At 32.2% G+C, this 18,538-nt stretch overlaps 1 protein-coding gene across 2 annotated transcripts in view; it reads left to right on the top strand.

Annotated features, from left to right (window-relative positions):
* PDS5A (PDS5 cohesin associated factor A) overlaps nucleotides 1–18,538 on the top strand; it is a 137,664-nt gene that overhangs the window by 54,043 nt on the left and 65,083 nt on the right. For both annotated transcript variants that reach the window (XM_060655208.3, XM_060655207.3), the window contains exons 8-16: nucleotides 1,883–2,023; nucleotides 4,835–4,950; nucleotides 7,307–7,401; nucleotides 8,138–8,283; nucleotides 10,426–10,577; nucleotides 12,048–12,161; nucleotides 14,415–14,496; nucleotides 15,815–15,863; nucleotides 16,048–16,187. In XM_060655208.3, coding sequence (XP_060511191.1) covers nucleotides 1,883–2,023; nucleotides 4,835–4,950; nucleotides 7,307–7,401; nucleotides 8,138–8,283; nucleotides 10,426–10,577; nucleotides 12,048–12,161; nucleotides 14,415–14,496; nucleotides 15,815–15,863; nucleotides 16,048–16,187 — 1,035 coding nt within the window. The remainder of the gene's footprint in view (nucleotides 1–1,882; nucleotides 2,024–4,834; nucleotides 4,951–7,306; nucleotides 7,402–8,137; nucleotides 8,284–10,425; nucleotides 10,578–12,047; nucleotides 12,162–14,414; nucleotides 14,497–15,814; nucleotides 15,864–16,047; nucleotides 16,188–18,538) is intronic.

Below are 18,538 nucleotides of genomic sequence, written 5' to 3'. Positions count from 1 at the left end.
TATGAAAACTTGTCTACAACTTCACCCCTTTTACTGCGTTTGTATTTATATTTATCTTTTTATCTCCCCAATATGCTGATCTCTCTTACTTTCTCCTTTCTTTACCTTTGGCTCTCTGTGTCCATTTATGTTTATGTTTCTGGGTCATTCCTCTCAACTGTTTTGTTTCTGTCTTAAATAGTTGTTACATATTAATAAGAATACTGCTTTTACTTTATTGAATGGAAGTTTGTTCTTTTTCTTACCTAAAAAAATCACTTATCTAGAGTAATTTATAATTCTTTTAATGTATCAGTTAATTCCACTGTTGCACATGTGCTCACACCCCTCTATTTTTTCAAATATGCTATATAAAATTTTGAATTGTCTGTATTTATATATATCTCTATATTTTGATATTATCTTATTTATAATAGAAATGACTATAAATGTTTTTTGAACTGACATATACCCATAATTTACCTAACCATTTCCTTATTATCTTGCATTTAGATTTTGTTCAATGTTTTCTTTTTAGTAATTAATTATCTTCGTGAATGTAGCATTTATCTATTGTTGAGTTATTTTCCACACTAAAAAAAAAAACCCAAGTGGGAGTATATTCAGTGGTATGGATTATTAGTATTGTTTATATTACTAAATTAATATTTAAATATGGTAAAACTAAGTTTCTTTTCACAAAAGAATATACAGTGAAAAGTGTCTCTCTTCAACCCTGAATACCCTTTTTTTAGTTCTCATAAATAACCTCTACCAATAGACTTTCATATATCCTTCCAAAATTACTGTTCTGTGCTTATTCATTTTTTGTGTATGTGTATTTTTTAACTTGTTAAAACTATTTTTAATTCTTTTTCTATGGTCTGTATAATAAGTATGAATATTACCTAACTTTTCATGTATGTTGCTTTTCAAAGGATATATATTGTTTGATGATACTACCAGAAATATACTTAGGTCAGTTATGTGCAACTTCCTCTTTAGCATTTTTAAATATATTTTTTATAAGTGTGTTATGTATGTTGGCAGGGAGTAGAGGTCTCTTTTAATTTGTGCTTTTGATAGTCTTTGTTTCTTCCCAGCATTCTTTTAAATTATCAGTTAGCTTTTATATCATCACCCTTTCTTTCACTTGGTCCTCTGAATCCAAATGTATTTGACTTTCTCAAATACATTTTTTTTATAAAAAAAAAAAAAAAAAATTCAAGGTGCCTGGGTGGCTCAGTGGGTTAAGCGTCAGACTCTTGATTTAGGCTCAGGTCATGATCTCAGTTTGTGAGATAGAGTCCTGTGACAGCCAGCGTGACCCTTTCTACCCAAGGGTCAGAGAAAGGGAGAAAGAGAGAATCCCAGGTGCTGACAGCACTGAGCCCTTCGCGAGGCTTGATCCCATGAACTGTGAGATCATGACTTGAGCCAAAATCAAGAGTCAGACTCAACTGACTGAGCCATTCAGGTGCCCCTAAGTATTCTCTATTATTAAACTAATGGCAAAATTAGTCAGACTTGAATAAAAAACAAAAAGACTGTCTTTAAAATTTTTCTGTTTTAAAGAAATTTCTCTGTAAAATTCTTTATAATGAGTGACAAAACTAAGTTGTTTTGTTTTTATGAAAGTTAAGATTCCTAGAAATGCTATCTTAATTTAGAAGAAAGCTAATCTTTTTTATCTTTCTCCCTGGACATTCCTATTTTGATATTTAGAGGTTTATTTTAGTGACTATTCTATCATATATTAGTAATTGAAATACCTGTTTTGTTTCATCCCCTTCAGTTATATATGTAATGCCTAAATCTATGTTTTTTAGACACATGTGTATAAAAAATATGTCAAATTTTTTAACTAAATGGATGTTTTATTTTTGTTTACTATCTCCTATAGTTTTTCAATCAAGTCCTGGTGCTGGGAAGATCGTCAGTAAGTGATTTGTCAGAACATGTATTTGATCTGATTCAGGAACTTTTTGCGATAGATCCACATTTATTATTATCTGTCATGCCGCAGCTTGAATTCAAACTAAAGGTAGGACTGACTATAATTTTTAAGCCCTTTAAGCTTTAAGAGAAAAATTTATATATAACTGTAAAAGATATAAATATAGTTGTTCTATATAAAAGAATAAAACGTGAGTTCAACTTCTTACATTTAGTTAAGGTGTACATTTTTTAATCATTTCAGTAAAACAGTCTCTCTCATTTGGGTGTCATAGAATTATACTAGAAAATTATAACTCTCCTAGTTGCTGAATATCTGATAAACACAATGACACAAATAATAGGTATGCAAAATGGTATTATCCCTTACAATACATATTGTTATTAAATAGTATTTATTATTATGTAGGTATGTTTAAGAACTTCAAAAGATTTCAAACTGAGTGCTCAAAGAGTCTTGATTTAACTGTATGAACCTTCCATGGTATAGATCAAGGACAAAAGTTTTACTGTATGACTTAGGGCATACTCTTTTTTTTATGGCCAACTCAACAAGGAATTCATAACTCCTCAAATATATGAAAACTTGACACTTGATCTCCTATCCCAATCACACTATAGGAGATAACAGCTTATATTTGCTTAATACTCTGGACTTTTTGAAGGGCTTTATTATATATCCAGTATCTTACTTGATCCTTAAATCAAACTGTTGTATAGTTAGGACCAACATTATGATTTTGATTTTTGAAGTGAAAACCTTAAGATGAAGTATTTTGCCCAATTACACAGTTAAAACAGATTTGAGGGGCACCTGGGTGGCTCAGTTGGTTAAGTGTCCAACTTCAGCTCAGGCCATGATCTCACATCACGGTTTGTGGGTTCGAGCCCTGCCCTGGAATCTGTGCTGACAGCTCAGGGCCTAGAACCTGCTTTAGATTCTGTTCTCCCTCTCTCTGCCCCTCTCCCACTCATGCTCTGTCTCTCTCAAAAATAAAATAAGCATTAGAAAAAAATAAAAAGATTTAGGATTAGAACTCCAATTTTTAGACTCTTTAAAAAACGTGTACATGATAATTAAGAATTGTCTATATTGTCTTTATTATAAATATTCATTATTTATAGTATAAAAGGACATCGTACCAAGCTTCTAAGAAACTCTGTTATATCTTGGGGGGGGGGGGGCGGTATAAATAAAAAAAAATTTAAAAACCCTGTTATGTGGAAAATATCACATGAAGAACAAGGTTTTGTTTTATTTTTTAATATTAAGAATTTAACCACAGCCTAAAGATGTTCCCATATCAAATTATTTCTAGGCATAAGGCATTAAAATTTTTTCTCTCAATCTCTTCATAGAGTCTGAATATGAAAACTCACACCTCTTCAATCCTTAAACAAGATTGCCATGATAGATGGTGGGAAGGAATTAAGAACTAGATTTCTAGGTTTCTTTGTGTGGACTTAAATTAACTGAGGGAGACACCAAGTGATTTTTGCACCAAAAAAAATTTACCATCACTATAACCATATTCCAACTTCACTCAAGGAATATATTTTAAATTTTAAAAAGGTAGGGGGCCAAGTTTTCATTCAGTTTCAGTAGTTAAAAATATAGATATTGAAATGTCACATCATTTGAAGTAATCAGTAAACTACTGAAGTAGTTACCAGTAGAATAAAACTTCCACTTATTTTAGTTTTTGACATTTAAGAGATAGATTGATTTTTCTTTAAAAAAATAAATCATGTTGATTAGTTGATTGGGCTTACTAAAAGATTCTAATCTGTATTGTCACATTGCTTGAGAAAAACTTCATCAAAGAAAATCATTTTTATGATTATAAATGTTAAAGCTTGATATAGTTTTCATTTTTACATGTTTGATAAGTGTGCCTCTCTTACCCATAAAACCCCTATTCCTGAAAAGCCATTCGTAACAAAGACCATATCCCATCCCTTTATTTTTTTAATGTAGTATCTTTTTCCATTAATATTTCTTTATTTGATTTCTGGTATTACTGGTATTTCTGGTATTCAAAAACAATTTGAATGTTTGAAAAAAATTAGCAATTGCTTTTAGTTACTGTCTTTGTTTTCTTAGTGAATATGTGATTTTTAGTATATGTGCTGCCGAACGAAGTGAGCACATGAATATGTGATTTTTAAAGTTTCACATACCATATGGTTTCAGAATAATTTAATTTCTATTAAGATGTGACATCACTAGTGAAACTGGAAAAGAATTCATAGCATATATTGATTTAGGATAAGAAAATTGGAGGCCTTTATCGAAAAACAACTTCAAACTAAGTTTTGATTTTTTTTTGTAGCGTTCAGTTCACCTGACCTTTTAAATCTTCTAAAAATTCTTGCTCTTCCATTAAAATGAGTTTTCCTGAATCATGACATTCTTCAGTGTCCTGTTCTCCAGTAAGTTAGGGGATCCTCATTTAAAATTTCATATATCAAAATTTTAATTGATATGAGTTTACCCTGGAGCTCAAATGGCAGGAAAGATTTCTTACAGGAAAACTTACTAGGGTGGGAATTATTTGCAGCTTTTCCCTTCACAGAATTTTTTCTCAAACTCTTAGGGAATGTTAGAATTGAATGATTATCTTCATATTTCTACATTATAGATTGCAAACAAGCAGTTGGAGGGGCCATAAATTAGCAGTTGTAGGGGGTGTGAAATAAGAGCAAAGAACCAAATGATCTAACATGGACTCACATCAATTTCTACATAGTAAATAAGAGCATATGAGCATATGATATTTTAAAATTCTCGTCATTGTAAGCAGAAATAGGAAATTATAGCTTCTTGGGAATATATCATGTTGTTTTCTATAATCTGATGAATAAACCTTGACTTCATTTATTTTCTCTTTTTCCTTAGAGCAATGATGGAGAAGAACGATTAGCTGTTGTTCGACTTTTAGCTAAATTGTTTGGTTCTAAAGATTCTGATTTGGCAACACAGAATCGTCCTCTTTGGCAATGTTTTCTTGGACGGTAAGAGAACATATAGTTCTATGGATTCTAATTTTTACGTTTCAGAGGCCAGTCAGTATGGTCTGCTTGATTAAAACCATACATTTCAAAACTTCAATTGATACGTTTGTTTTTTAGTATCTATGTTGCTGTCTTTCTTGGAGAACAAATTGTAGATCAGATTTTTTATGAAGAATGCTTATTATTTTATTTACCACATAACATTTTTTAATCTTTGCTAAAATAATGTCATTAGGCAACATCTGAAAATGTTCAGTCTTAAGATTTTTAAATCATGAGACTGAAGACATAATGATCCAGGCCATGCCATTCCTCAGTCCGGCAATGTATTCATTTACTAGTGTTTATCTTTTAGGTTTGTAGCTTATCTAATTGAATCATGTATGTTGTGAACTAATGTGGTATTGTATGACTTTGAAATTGAAAATAATTGCTCTTCATTCAGATAGCTTTTTTTTTTTTTAAGTTTATTTATTTATTTTTAGAGAGTGAGAGTGCACAAGCAGGGAGGGGCTGAGAAAGAGAGAGTGAGTTTGAAGCAGGCTCTGTGCTGTCAGCACAGGAGCCAGATGTGGGGCTCGAACTCACGAACCATGAAATCATGACCTGAGCCAAAATCAAGAGTTGGACACTTGAGCAACTGAGCCAGCCAGGCACCCAATTCAGATAGCCTTTAATGTTCTTTCTCAAGAATCTAGAATTACTAGATTCTATTCAACATGATGGTAAGGTTGAAAAATATGAAATTTATCAGATTCCCTCTTGCATTCCCTGTACATGTTGCTTTGCTTCAAACCATGAAAAGCCAGTTTTTACTGTTAGTATTCTGGAGAACATTTTAGATTTATCAATTCAACTGGTTCAGAAGGTGGGCTTAGAAATTATGTTAAGATAAATTCATTATAATAATAGTAAGTTAAATATTACTGTATAACAAACAAATCTGAGAAATCTCTGACACTGACATAATGACAGTCTTAAGTTACTTTCCCAGAACAGACCATTTTGAAGGTCTTTAAATGCTATTTTGAATAATTAAACTTGATTTTATGAGAACTTAGAGATAATGAAGCAACTGTACTTGTCAGTAAACAGAAGAGTGATTTTTGTCCTTGTGATTGCCTCAGTGTTTATAGCAAAATAATCACTTGTAAAAACTAAATCAGCTGTAAGCAGTTTCTTATATTCATAATTTTACATTCACTGCTATATCTAATAATCAGTCTCTGATTCATAGAAACAAAGAAGTATTACCAGTTTTACCATATTATTTACCTTAGCTATTTAGCAGTAAGTGTTTTGATACTTTGTAATTTACTTGATCATAAATGGTAATGTTTTCATTTTTTTCTGGCAGTTAGAAAATCATTAATCCTAGGGGCACCTGGGTGACTCAGTCAATTAAGCATCGAACTCATGATCTCATGGTTTGTGAGATTGACCCCTGCACGGAGCCGCCTTGGGATTCTCTCTCTCCCTGTCTCTCTGCACCCCATCCCCCCCACTTGTGCGCACGCTCACGCTCTCTCTCTCTCTCTCTCTCTCTCTCTCTCTCAGAATAAATATTTTTAAAATATTTTAAAAATAAAATTATAAATGCTAAATGCATGATTTAGTAAAGTAAAATTGTTTAAGGAAGTAAAAGGCCATGGACGTAAAATGTTTATTAAATAACTTTAATTGGTTATTTTATGAGATTACTTCAAAAATAAAAATATTTCTTGCTTTTTAGAATCACTTTATTTATAATTAATAAATGTTTTTAAATTGCCCATAATAAATTTTAAATTTGAGAATTGCTGAGCTTAACTCTTTATTTACATTTGTGGATCTACATGAAGTGTTTCATACTTATTGCAATTTTACAATGTACTAGACCTTTTAAAAGAGCATTTAAATACAAGTTTATCGCAGGGTTTGAAACTTTTGTTGTAAGGCAGCATGACACAAGCATTTTATAAAATCATCTTTGAACTTCTGGATCTGCCTCTCTCTTGCTTTCTACCTCTTATTCCTCCTAGTATTTTCCCTCCATAAACTTTTTTCATGTAGATTTTCTAGGTTTTAAATATTTATTTTTTGTTTGTTTTGTATCATTTTAGGCTGTTAAATTTGGAGCACTACAGAGTTAGATAGTGTGGGTTGAGGGATATGTTTATACTTTTGTTTGTTTTGGTGTGGTAAACATTCTGTTTTCAAAAATGTTTTTGTGAAAATATGTATTTCTTTATATTCTACCTTCAGAACCCATTAACTGTCATAATAATTAACAGCCATTTATATAATGTGGATATACCTTATTTGACAGTAATTATGTTGCCTTTACAACTAATCTTTAGCAACTTTTTCCATGTAGATTTAATGACATTCACGTTCCTGTGAGATTAGAAAGTGTGAAATTTGCCAGCCACTGTTTAATGAATCATCCAGATTTAGCAAAGGATCTCACAGGTAAGCTGGCTGATTTATTACAAATATGGGAGCAATTACACAAATACATTTAGATGGGAGCTTTGATCTTAAATTTAGTTTCTGAATAGGTTTTAACTCTGACATTATTTCAGATTTCTATCAGTCATGAACTATAAATGATTTTATGTTTGTACAATAAAATTATATTTGAAATCTTCATATTGTAATCCTTTGGAATTTTTTGGAAATCGTCATTTGAGGAAGTAGACATTGGATTTGGCACAAATAATTATACCTATGTGATAATTAAATATAGTAACATATCTAATAGTAAGTGGGAAAGTATCTTCTGGAGTAGACTAGAATTTCTCATTCTTCACTTGAACTTAGAGCATTTGAACTCACTTATTTAGTGTTAGTAAATAAATGCTTTTATCAAAATGGTATTTACCAAAAAAGAGGTATTGTAACTTAAGTTTTGAACTATATAAATCAGATATTGCTTTGTGATTTGACTTTTCCAGAGTAGTTGAGGTAAAATACATTATTTATTAAGATGTGACTTTGCAGTAATAGCTACCTAGTGTGGTCTAGTTTATTTTGTGATCATGTAGGGTATTGCCTCCTCAAAAATAAAATTATTTTAATTCATGCCACATTTTACAAACATTGTTTTGGTATGGATAAAAACATAAAGCATTGGTTTTTTCTGTCATTCTGAACATGACAAATATCATAGCTAACATTTAGCTTTAGTTTTTTTCTTATATTACAGAATATTTGAAAGTTAGATCACATGATCCAGAAGAAGCAATTCGTCATGATGTCATTGTTACTATAATAACAGCTGCCAAAAGAGACCTTGCCTTAGTGAATGATCAGCTACTTGGCTTTGTAAGGGAAAGAACACTGGATAAACGGGTAAAATCTGAGGAATTTTATTCTTTTGTAATTTGCTATATTTAAAGTGTTTGTTAAATACAATAGGAATTATTCCTAGTATACCTAAAACTTTTATGTGTGAAGTTCAAATCAATACAGTACTAAGTAAAAATCTAAAAATTTTTATGTTTTCTGTGTATCTTTTAATTACCTTTACAAATGAATACATTGGGTTCTATAGCTTTTCAGATATTAGGCATGGGTTTGTCTTCTAGCCTACCTTTATAAAAAAGAGCAGCTCAATTAAAGTTTTATTTTACCTTTTCACTTATATGATGAGTTTCAAAAGAATAGTGATCACCTATGTTTGTTTTTTTTTTCTTATAGTTAGCATTTTCAAAATTGGCATGTTATATAAACTTAGCTGGGTCTATCACTCATTGAATTAAAAGAATATGTTACTTTATATGAAAATGATATTTCTGTATTGCTTTGCTAAGCTAAGGGCAGAAATGATAGTTCTTTAGTTACTTTTTTGGGTGATTTCCTCTCTCTGGTTACAGTTGAAAACATGGGTTGATAAGAGTAGTACTAAGAACAACAAAAGTGGTTCCTAAGGAATAGTGTCAACTATAAGCAAGAGACAGACATGCAAGGCAGGCTGATTAGACATGCTTCTTACTAACATCTTTAACAGAGGTTGCCTTTGCAGTGTGCTATTTTATTTGACGCATAGTTTAAAACACACTGTCCTCCTAAAACCAGTGTCATTTAGTAATAATTTCAGAGTAAAACTACATTTCTTGGATATGAAATATAGCAAGAGGTATTTATTCTTTCTTTTAAAATAGAGGAGGCAAATATGTAAAGTGGGCACTGTTGAACATATGCAACTGTATCAGTAATTCTAACTTTGAACAAGTTTTTCCTCTTGGCTTTAATTTAAATGAAATGATACTCTACCTAGTGATTAGCTGGTAACTCTCTCCCCACCCCCATACACACACTTGATTTAAGGTATTACCATTTGTGTTATTTCCTCCTTTTAGTAACATTTCGCTCCAGCTTCTGTAAATGTTTATACTTTCCGAAGGAGTTAAATAAATTAATCTTCCTGAGGGTGCATGGTATGGTCATATAGCATCTACTAGACATTTTAGGACCTGGATTTTGGTGTAATAAATTAGATGGCCCTGGGTATAGCCTTTCTGAAATTTGTTTTCTCTTCTATAAAATGTGAGGACAGGACTTAATCTTTAGATTTCACTGCTTACAGTCTTTGGTTTCATGTGAGAAATGTCACACGACATCCATTACTTGTTGTATGGGGACAGAGTTTCATTCATCTACTAAATAGCCTAAAAATGAGGAAATTGTACAAAAAATTATAAAGAAATATTAATGTAAATAAACCAAAGATAATATGTTCTGACTTGTTGGGATAAATATCTTTTCTGGTTTTGTTTTGTTTTGTTGTTTTGTTTTACTACATCTCACTATTATGGTTCTAACTGTAGGTTTTTATAGTCTCCTTTTTTATCTACCTTCCTCCTACTACCTTTCTTTCCTCCTAGTAAACCGTTCCAGTCTCTAGAAGTCCCAAAGAGTCTTCCAGTAACTAGTAGTATGTGGCTAGGTAAATCATTTGCCCATTTAATCTATAAAGTAAGGAAGTTCACTTAAGATGATCGCTAAGGTACTTTCCAACTTTGTAATTCTAAGATCTTGATACTAAATTTTGCTCTTCTTATTCTGAGTTAATAACAAAATAAATTTAATTAGGATACAGGATTCCAGATCATAGGGCTTTTGGTTGCAGAGTAAATCACACACTTTCTCTTTTACCTTTTAATCACTTCTAAAACTTGGGCACATTTTTTTTAGACAGAATCTAATGAAGTCTTCTGTAAGATTTACTACTGATGGCTTGGCTGTGAGGGAAATAAATTGGTAGGTTGATGTAGTAGTATTTGCATTAGACAATTTTTAAAGTAGTCAGATTTATAAATAAGAACCTGTTCAGTGTTGGTAAAGCAATTTGTTGCTTAGGAAAATAAATATTGTGCTAGTTTATATACATGTAAGTCTGATTGTACAACCTAGTTGAAGAAATGGCAGTTTTTTACAGATTAGCATTCTAAAGTTTGGTATCTCACTCATTCAATAAACTATACTTTTTAGTGGCGAGTAAGAAAAGAAGCTATGATGGGTCTTGCTCAGCTTTATAAGAAATACTGTCTTCATGGTGAAGCAGGAAAAGAAGCTGCAGAGAAAGTCAGCTGGATAAAGGACAAGCTTTTGCATATTTATTATCAGAATAGCATCGATGACAAGTGAGTCTAATATGTTGGTAGAATGGTTGAATATAAAAACGCTTTTAATTTTTTTAACATAATTTACTTCTATTTTATAATTATTTCTAAATTTAGAAATCACTTTATTGTGTTTATACATACTATATTTAAATAAGACTAGCAATAATTGTCAAGTAGCATAATTAATGAAATAGACACGGGCTTCAGAGTCAGACCAGAGGCCAGATGTTCATTTTGCCCCTTATTAGACGTGTGTCTTTGCACAACCGTCTTCTGTATATCTTGGTTTTATCCAAAAAAATGAGTAATAATAAAGCTTTCCTTACAAGATTGTAATGTAGATTAAATAAAAAAATGAACATAGAGCTCCCTAGCCCAATGCCTGGCAATACAGCACTATTCAGTAACTGCTAGTTGTTATGCTTCCTTTTTTGAAACACTGTAAATATAATAGAGGTAGTACTGTGGTGTTTTTTTTATTGAGGTATAATTGATACATAGCATACTAGTTTCAGGTGTGTATAACATTCTATATTTGTATATATTGGGAAAAGATCACGATATGGCAACTTAGTTACAAATTTTTTTTCTAGTGATAAGGACTTAGGTTTTCATTTTTCAAGTTTTACTTGTAATTCTGTTTTGAATTGTAGTGATGATTTTGGCTTTTGCAGAATACTTGCAATGTTTTGTTGCATTAGACTGACTACTTTGGTATCATTGGCTGTGCATTTCATTGATAAATGAGGATCTCTTGTATTTTCTTATTCCAGTGATATTGAATAATAAATATAAGCTTACAAGAAAGTTATTGCAGTATTGGTAAGGCATTTAGACTGTGGAGAAAAGAGAGATCAGATGTGCCCAGGAAAAGCTAACTTTTCAGGAAGCAATATGAAGGAAGATCCTTCTGATTTTATGTAATGACACCACGGGGAAAGAGTTGAACTATAACTAGAGGAAGTTAATGTTTTTGTTTTTGACAATTAGCTGTTCTTGATTGTTAGCTTTATATGTAGTGTTAAGTAATTTACTATTATAGATCAGGACTGATGAAGAAGAATAGGTGGAACAGCCTAGCACCTTGTGTTTAGGAGTAATGTATGACCCTTTTAGAACAAATGTTCCACACTGACAAAAAGTAAAGTCACAAATCGCAACTAGCTGTAAGTTTAAAAATAACTAGTCCACGGTACCTGCCTGGCTCAGTTGGTAGAGCATGCGACTTGATCTCATGGGTTGAGCCCTATGTTGGGCATAGAGATTACTCAAAAAAAAAAAAAAAAAAAAAAAACCCAACCCACAACTGTACTCCAAGAAAAGGAACCAGTCACATAATAATATTTTCCATTGTATTTGCACATATAGGCATCACCATTTGCACATATAGGTCTGATATTTTTGCATAAGATGGTTAACATATAAAATGCCTGTTGCTTCTAAAAAATAGAATAATTATATTATTGGTGGGTATTTTTTGTTTCATAGACTGTTGGTAGAGAAAATCTTTGCTCAGTATCTTGTCCCCCACAACCTGGAAACAGAAGAGAGAATGAAATGCTTATATTATTTATATGCTAGTTTGGATCCAAATGCTGTCAAGTAAGTTACTTTTTAAATGAATGTTTGGAGTAAAGATTTTATAAAATTACTTCACCTTATCTAATTGTTGTTGATGGGGTTGTTGCTTCTTCTAGTTGAACCAGGAACCTCAGGTAAATATTTATAGAGAAAAATTTCACAAGTTCAGGTAAATTTAAAAGCAAAAATATTCCTATATACATAATATTTTGGCACCTGAGTCCGTAATATATATATCGTTTCAGGGATTCAAAGAAATCCCCATGTCAAAATTACTTTTGTCTGCCTGTTGACTAGAGTCTAAATTACACTATTGGAGCTTTACAATACTATGTCTAAGAACTAAGTACTACTTCTTTAGCAAGAGAGTATATCCAGATCACCTCTATGTAGAATGACCATATGATTGGTAGTCTGAACTGGGATATTTTTGAGACTGAAAGGCACTATTAATATTTTTGATCAGACAGTTGATATAAACTTTAACTGTCCTAGGCCACTGGGATATGTGGTCACTCCACTGTAATAAAGCTTTTTAAAAAGTAAATAAGTCCTGTTGTTGAGATACCTGGTTCTTCTGAAAAGAACCTCAGCGTGTGTGTGTGTGTGTGTGTGTGTGTGTGTGTGTGTGTGTGTGTGTTTATTACAATATGTGTATATTTTGTATATTTATCTTTTAACTTTCATATAATTTCAAATTTACAGAAAGACTGCAGGAATAGTACAGAGCATTATGATGTCCTTATACCCAGATTCATCATTTGCTTTATCATTTGCCATTTGCATATACTTTTTCTTTATCTCTACATAAATATTTTCTTCTGAACCATCTGAGAGTAATTTGCAGACATTAGATCCCGTTACCCCTAAATATTTCAATGTATATTCCCTAAGAATAGGATATAACCAGAGTATTCTTGACAAATCAAGAGATCTAGCATTGATACAATATTATTGTCTAATCTAATATGTATTTAAATTTCCTCAGTTGTCTCAGTAATGTGCTTTGTTGGGTTTTGGTTTTTTTTCCCCCTTTGTAGTATTACAGATTGCATTTGATTGTCATGTGTCTGGTCTCTTAACTTGAAGCCATTGCTCTCTCTTTCTTTGTCTTTTAGGACTTTGATGACTGGAGAAGAGTATTGCATAGTCCAGTCCAGTTATTTTGTAGAATATTCCCTCAATTTGGGTTCATCTAGTGTTTCCTCATTATTAGATTAAGTTTATACATTTTCAGCAGAAATTCTACAGAAGTAACGTAGTATCCTTAGTGCATCGTGTAAGGAGGCATTAGCCATCATTTGTTTTTAATTTGTGAGTGATTCCTAATGCTCACTGTAGATAGTAAATTCCTGGCCTAAGGTTTAGTCTCTGTTTATATTTCAGAATATTGGCAAACAATACTCCAAGATAGACTAATATCTCAGAGGTCCTCTAGACACCTGGAATTATGGACTGTTTGTGAGAGAAGAAAATCTGCTTTCATAGAGAGAGTAGTCTAGAGTAAACACACTCAAGTTAAATTTGGTTCCTTGAATCTACATCATTTCTAAGAAGTTCATTTTTCCAGCCTTTCATACATATGTCTTAGCTTGCCATGAAAAGCCTTTACAATCTGATCCTTTTCTACAGTATGTTCCAGCTTCCTGATACTACTCCATTCATAGTCTGTGTTCCAAATCTGTAAATTTTTTTTAAGTTTCCTTTGTTGCAGGCATTTTGATGACATTTTATCTTTTATGCCAGAACATTCTAGCTATCCCTGCTTAGAATGTCTTTCAGTCCCTTCATTTACCTGGAAAGATTTTTTTCATCCTCCTAAACTTCTCAAATATTTTCTCTCATAAGAAGGTTTACGTTTACCATTTTAAACTAACCTGTCTTGGGGCGCCTGGGTAGCTCAGTCATGAGCCATCAGTCTTGATTTTGGCTCGAGTCATGGTCTCCCGGGTTGTAGGTTTGAGCCCCACATTAGGCTCTGCATTCACAGAGTGGAGCACAGAGAGCAGAGCCTGCTTAGGATTCTCTCTTCCCTCTCTCTCTGCCCATCCTCTACTCTGTCTCTCTCTAAAATAAATAAATGTTTAAAAAAAATTTTAAACTAACTTGTCTTAATCCTAATAAATAAATGTCAGTGCTGGTGCTTAAAATTTTAGGTAGATATACAAGCATGGTGTATTTATACAAGGCAACAAGAAAAGTAGGATGGTTGAGTAGTTACCAGAATTGTTATATTACGTTATCTCTTTTTCATGCTTATAACTTTATTAACAGAGCTCTCAATGAAATGTGGAAGTGTCAGAACATGCTTAGAAGTCATGTACGAGAACTATTGGATTTGCACAAGCAACCTACAGTAGGTTCATGATTTGTTTAAATTAATAGTTTGTTATGGTCATTATTCAGTTTTTCTCTAGTTACATATAATGAAGCAAGCAAAAAGTATTTTGAGTATTTTCCAAATGTCAGTTACGCATAATTTCTGTAGTTTTCTAAACAAAATTTTCACTGTAAATGAATATAACAAAATTTTATTTTCTAGCATGAGCAAAGAAATGGTGATATCTAGTTTATCATTTTAGATACTAAGCGTTTATACATAGTTCATCAGTTTTCAAAGAATTAAGTCTCAAGATAAAATTCTATATAAAGTCACGGTTTTTTTTTTTTTACTCCATGATTTTTTGGTCCTTCAATATAGAGTCAGTATCAAATCCAGTGCCAATCCTATAAATATGCCAAAGTCAAATTAACAAAAAAATTCTGCCCAATGTTTTCTGGAAGATGGGGGAAAGAAACTTGAATAATTTCTTAATATATTTCTCAATGTGTTGCTAGAATAGGTGTTCTTAACTAGGGAATCATAGACAGAGACCCTTCAAAGATCTATTGATGCTAAAGCAAGGGTTGGCAAACTTTTTTTGTAACTGATGAGGTTGTAAAAATTTAGGCTTTGCCAGCCATAAAGTCTTGGTGAACTTCTCAACTCTGCCTTTATAAAATTGCAAAAGCAGTCATAGACAGTATGTAAATAAACAGTGTGTGTTTCAGCAAACCTTTAATAAAAACAAATGGTCTGTAGGACCATAGTTTACCAATTTCTGATCCAATTACTCAAATTTCATACTTTATTGTGTTGGACAATACGGAAGTACTTTTTGTATATGTGCTGCTGAAGCGAGCACCAGAGTACTTTTTGGAAAGGAGGTGATTTTCTGAGTTGTTTTTTTGTTTTGTTTTGTTTTGTTTTGAGGTTATTTTAGTAATAGGTCATAAAATAGGTAATAGAACTATTCAGGAAGAATTTTTTTTTCCTATTCACATTTTTAGTTAATTTTCTTTGATGTATGGTTTCACAGTAATTTTGGTATAATTGTTTCAGTTATCTTCAGTTCAATCTTCTGGCAAGATGTTTTCTCTATGGAAATTGTATATTCCTTTTTTAATTTTTAAATACCTTCCTTCTGACATCACCTTTCCTTCTGTTTGTCCTGACTTAATAGTTGTGGCTACTCCACAATTCTTTGTTATCAACTTCTGGTATAGATTTTCTGGTGGCTGGTTTGTGATGATTTTTTTTTTTTTTTTTTTTAATTTTAAAAAATGTATAATACTGAGTTTGGATTTTCTTACAGAAATTTGTTCATATGACTTCTTTTTGTTTTAAATTTCAGTCAGAGGCTAACTGTTCTGCCATGTTTGGAAAACTGATGACCATAGCAAGTGAGTTTGCTTATTCATTCCATATATAACATAATAAACATCAAAACAGGCAAATAACTTACCCAATGGGACAATTTAATATGAAGTAAGAGAAAATAATTCAGCATAATTTTTAAGAGAGCTTGCTCTTAGTTTAGCAGAGTAGTTTTTCTTTTATAATACTGATTCTCTTTAATTTTTTTAGAGAATTTGCCTGACCCTGGGAAAGCACAAGATTTTGTGAAGAAATTTAACCAGGTTCTCGGTGATGATGAGAAATTGCGGTCTCAGCTGGAGTTATTAATCAGTCCAACCTGTTCTTGCAAACAGGCAGATGTTTGTGTGGTTAGTAAATTATACTTGTACATTTGTTCTTTTAGCTTTGCTTATTGAAATTTATATTTCATTAAAACCTGCCTTACATAAATTATTTGTGTTAATTTAACTATAATGTGAGCTCTGAATTAGGAGTATATCTGTGATCAGCTTAGTTGTCTCACCAGTGTTCAGCCAAATTCCAGGGAAAACACTGGAGAACTAAGCTAGGGAGATTGGTCCTAGGAATTGAGCAAGACAGTATGCTTTGCATTTAGTAGACATTTGTTAATGTAAATAGAACTTTCTAAATCCTTGTGTGTGCATACATTTTCTTCACTTGTATTAGGATGGAGATAACCCTTGTCAATAAATTAGCAACCGTTACATTGTCATATATACATTTATAGAGAAGGTAATTTCCCATTTAGGCTTTTGTCTTCATTCTATTCCTGGATTCTGTATTTTATAGAAAACCAGTATTCATTGAAAATATCAGGAAAGAACTTCATCCATTCATTTATTCAGCATTTTATGAGTTTTGTGTTTGAATTTCAGCTATACCATTTACTACCAGTGTGACCTTTAGTAAGTTCAATATTTTGTAGCCTCATTTTTCTCATCTATGTGTGAAAACCTCACAGGATTGTTAGAAGATTTTGTGTGTGTGTGTGTGTGTGTGTGTGTGTGTGTGTGTGTGAGAGAGAGAGAGAGAGACTGACTGTGTGTCCTAATACATGGCCCTTTAGGATTTAAATACATTGTATTTCTGTGGTATAGCACATATATTACAACTGCTATGTTTGGGACTAGGCTTACAGAGATGAATAAGAGAAAAAAAATATTTCAGATACTTATGTCTAACTTTGTTCTAGAAAGAATTAGAGTGGGATAATTATGTAATAAAGGGATGAGGACTATGATACATGTGTATAAGAAATGGTATGAAAGCATGGTATAGGTATTTTTTATTCATTCTAGGGATACTGGGTCTCTAAGTGGATCTAAAAAGACCAGGAATTAGGAAAAGATGAGGGGAAGCCAAGTTAGGGAAGAGAACAGTGGACTCTTCTTTTGGGTCTGGGAATATGGATATACCAACCACCCAGACTCCCTCAACCTTTGCACTTCTGAATGAGTGGTTTGCCGAAAACGTTTAAAGGTTTCATTTACTTCTTTGGGATTTAGAATTCTAGCTCCAGAGTGCTGTGTCCTGCAGGGCATCAACTAATATAATTGGATCATAGAATGAAATAGCTTGAAAAGACCTTAGAAATAGTTGGTTTAAGCATTTGATTTTACAAATAAAGACATTGAATTTTAAGGTTTCTTATCCAGTATTTTACATCTGGTGATAGTGGCTGAGCTTCAGATAGAGTCTAGATCTATCATAAGTCCACAATTGTGTTCTTTCTATACATTCCATTGTTTACCGGAAGAGCCAGTTCAAACTGAGTACTGCTCAACAAATGTGCACCTTGAGAAAGAACAATCAGGTGGTGTTTTTGGTCTGAGAGAAACAGAAATTAAGCTTGAGTTTGAAAAAATGGCAATAACATGAATTCCTACTATTTGTCAGACCATAAAAGTTTCTAAATCCAAAAAGTATATGCAAAACAGATGTTTGTAACCAAAATATCTCAGGATGAATACCACAGCCATGCAGTGTAGCCAATCAGTGCTCCTGATTTTAGCAACCAGGAAAGTAGAGATGAGGACTGCAGTTGCACTGGAAAGAGCAAGGTGATGATACTTTTTTGGAGGGGAAATTATTCTGAAGATATTTTAGGCAATGGTCCACAGAATAGCTAATAGAAGTCTATTCTAGAAGACTCTTCACATTTTTTAGTTTGTTTTCTTTGGTGAATGGTTTCACAGTAATTTGTTTTCTGGCTTTTACATGAGCATTGTGTATTCTGAGCACATTATTTAACTTATCTGTATATTGAGCATAAAATAAGATTTATAATACTCTTTAAACACTCAGGAAAACACCACTGTTAGTTTTTGCCATTTTCCAGAATATCTATATCCTTTTGTCCTTCTCCCCAAGGGCTACTGTTATTAGTTATATACATCCTCTATTATCACATTCTTTTTTCCTGCTGCTCTCATTCTGAAATAGAAGAAAAGAATAAAGAAATACACAAAATTTAGTTTCTGTCATTCTGTGTAGCTTTCATTCTCAGAATTTCTCTCTATCCCCTACTAATGTGTATGTATCACCACTTCCTTTTTTTCTAAATGACAATCACTTCTTCTCAAGAAGTGAACATTACTCAGTAACAAGAGTTTTGTAGGAAGGGAGATCTAATACTTTGAGCAAGGAGTAACAATAGACCCATACTATGGCTTAATACATATATACACAATGGTATAGT

Source organism: Panthera onca, chromosome B1, assembly GCF_046562875.1.
Source record: "Panthera onca isolate mPanOnc1 chromosome B1, mPanOnc1 haplotype 2, whole genome shotgun sequence".
NCBI classification, from domain to species: Eukaryota; Metazoa; Chordata; class Mammalia; order Carnivora; family Felidae; genus Panthera; species Panthera onca.
The sequence above is the reverse complement of the archived record's forward strand: the minus strand, read 5'-3'. Positions and strand labels throughout refer to the sequence as shown.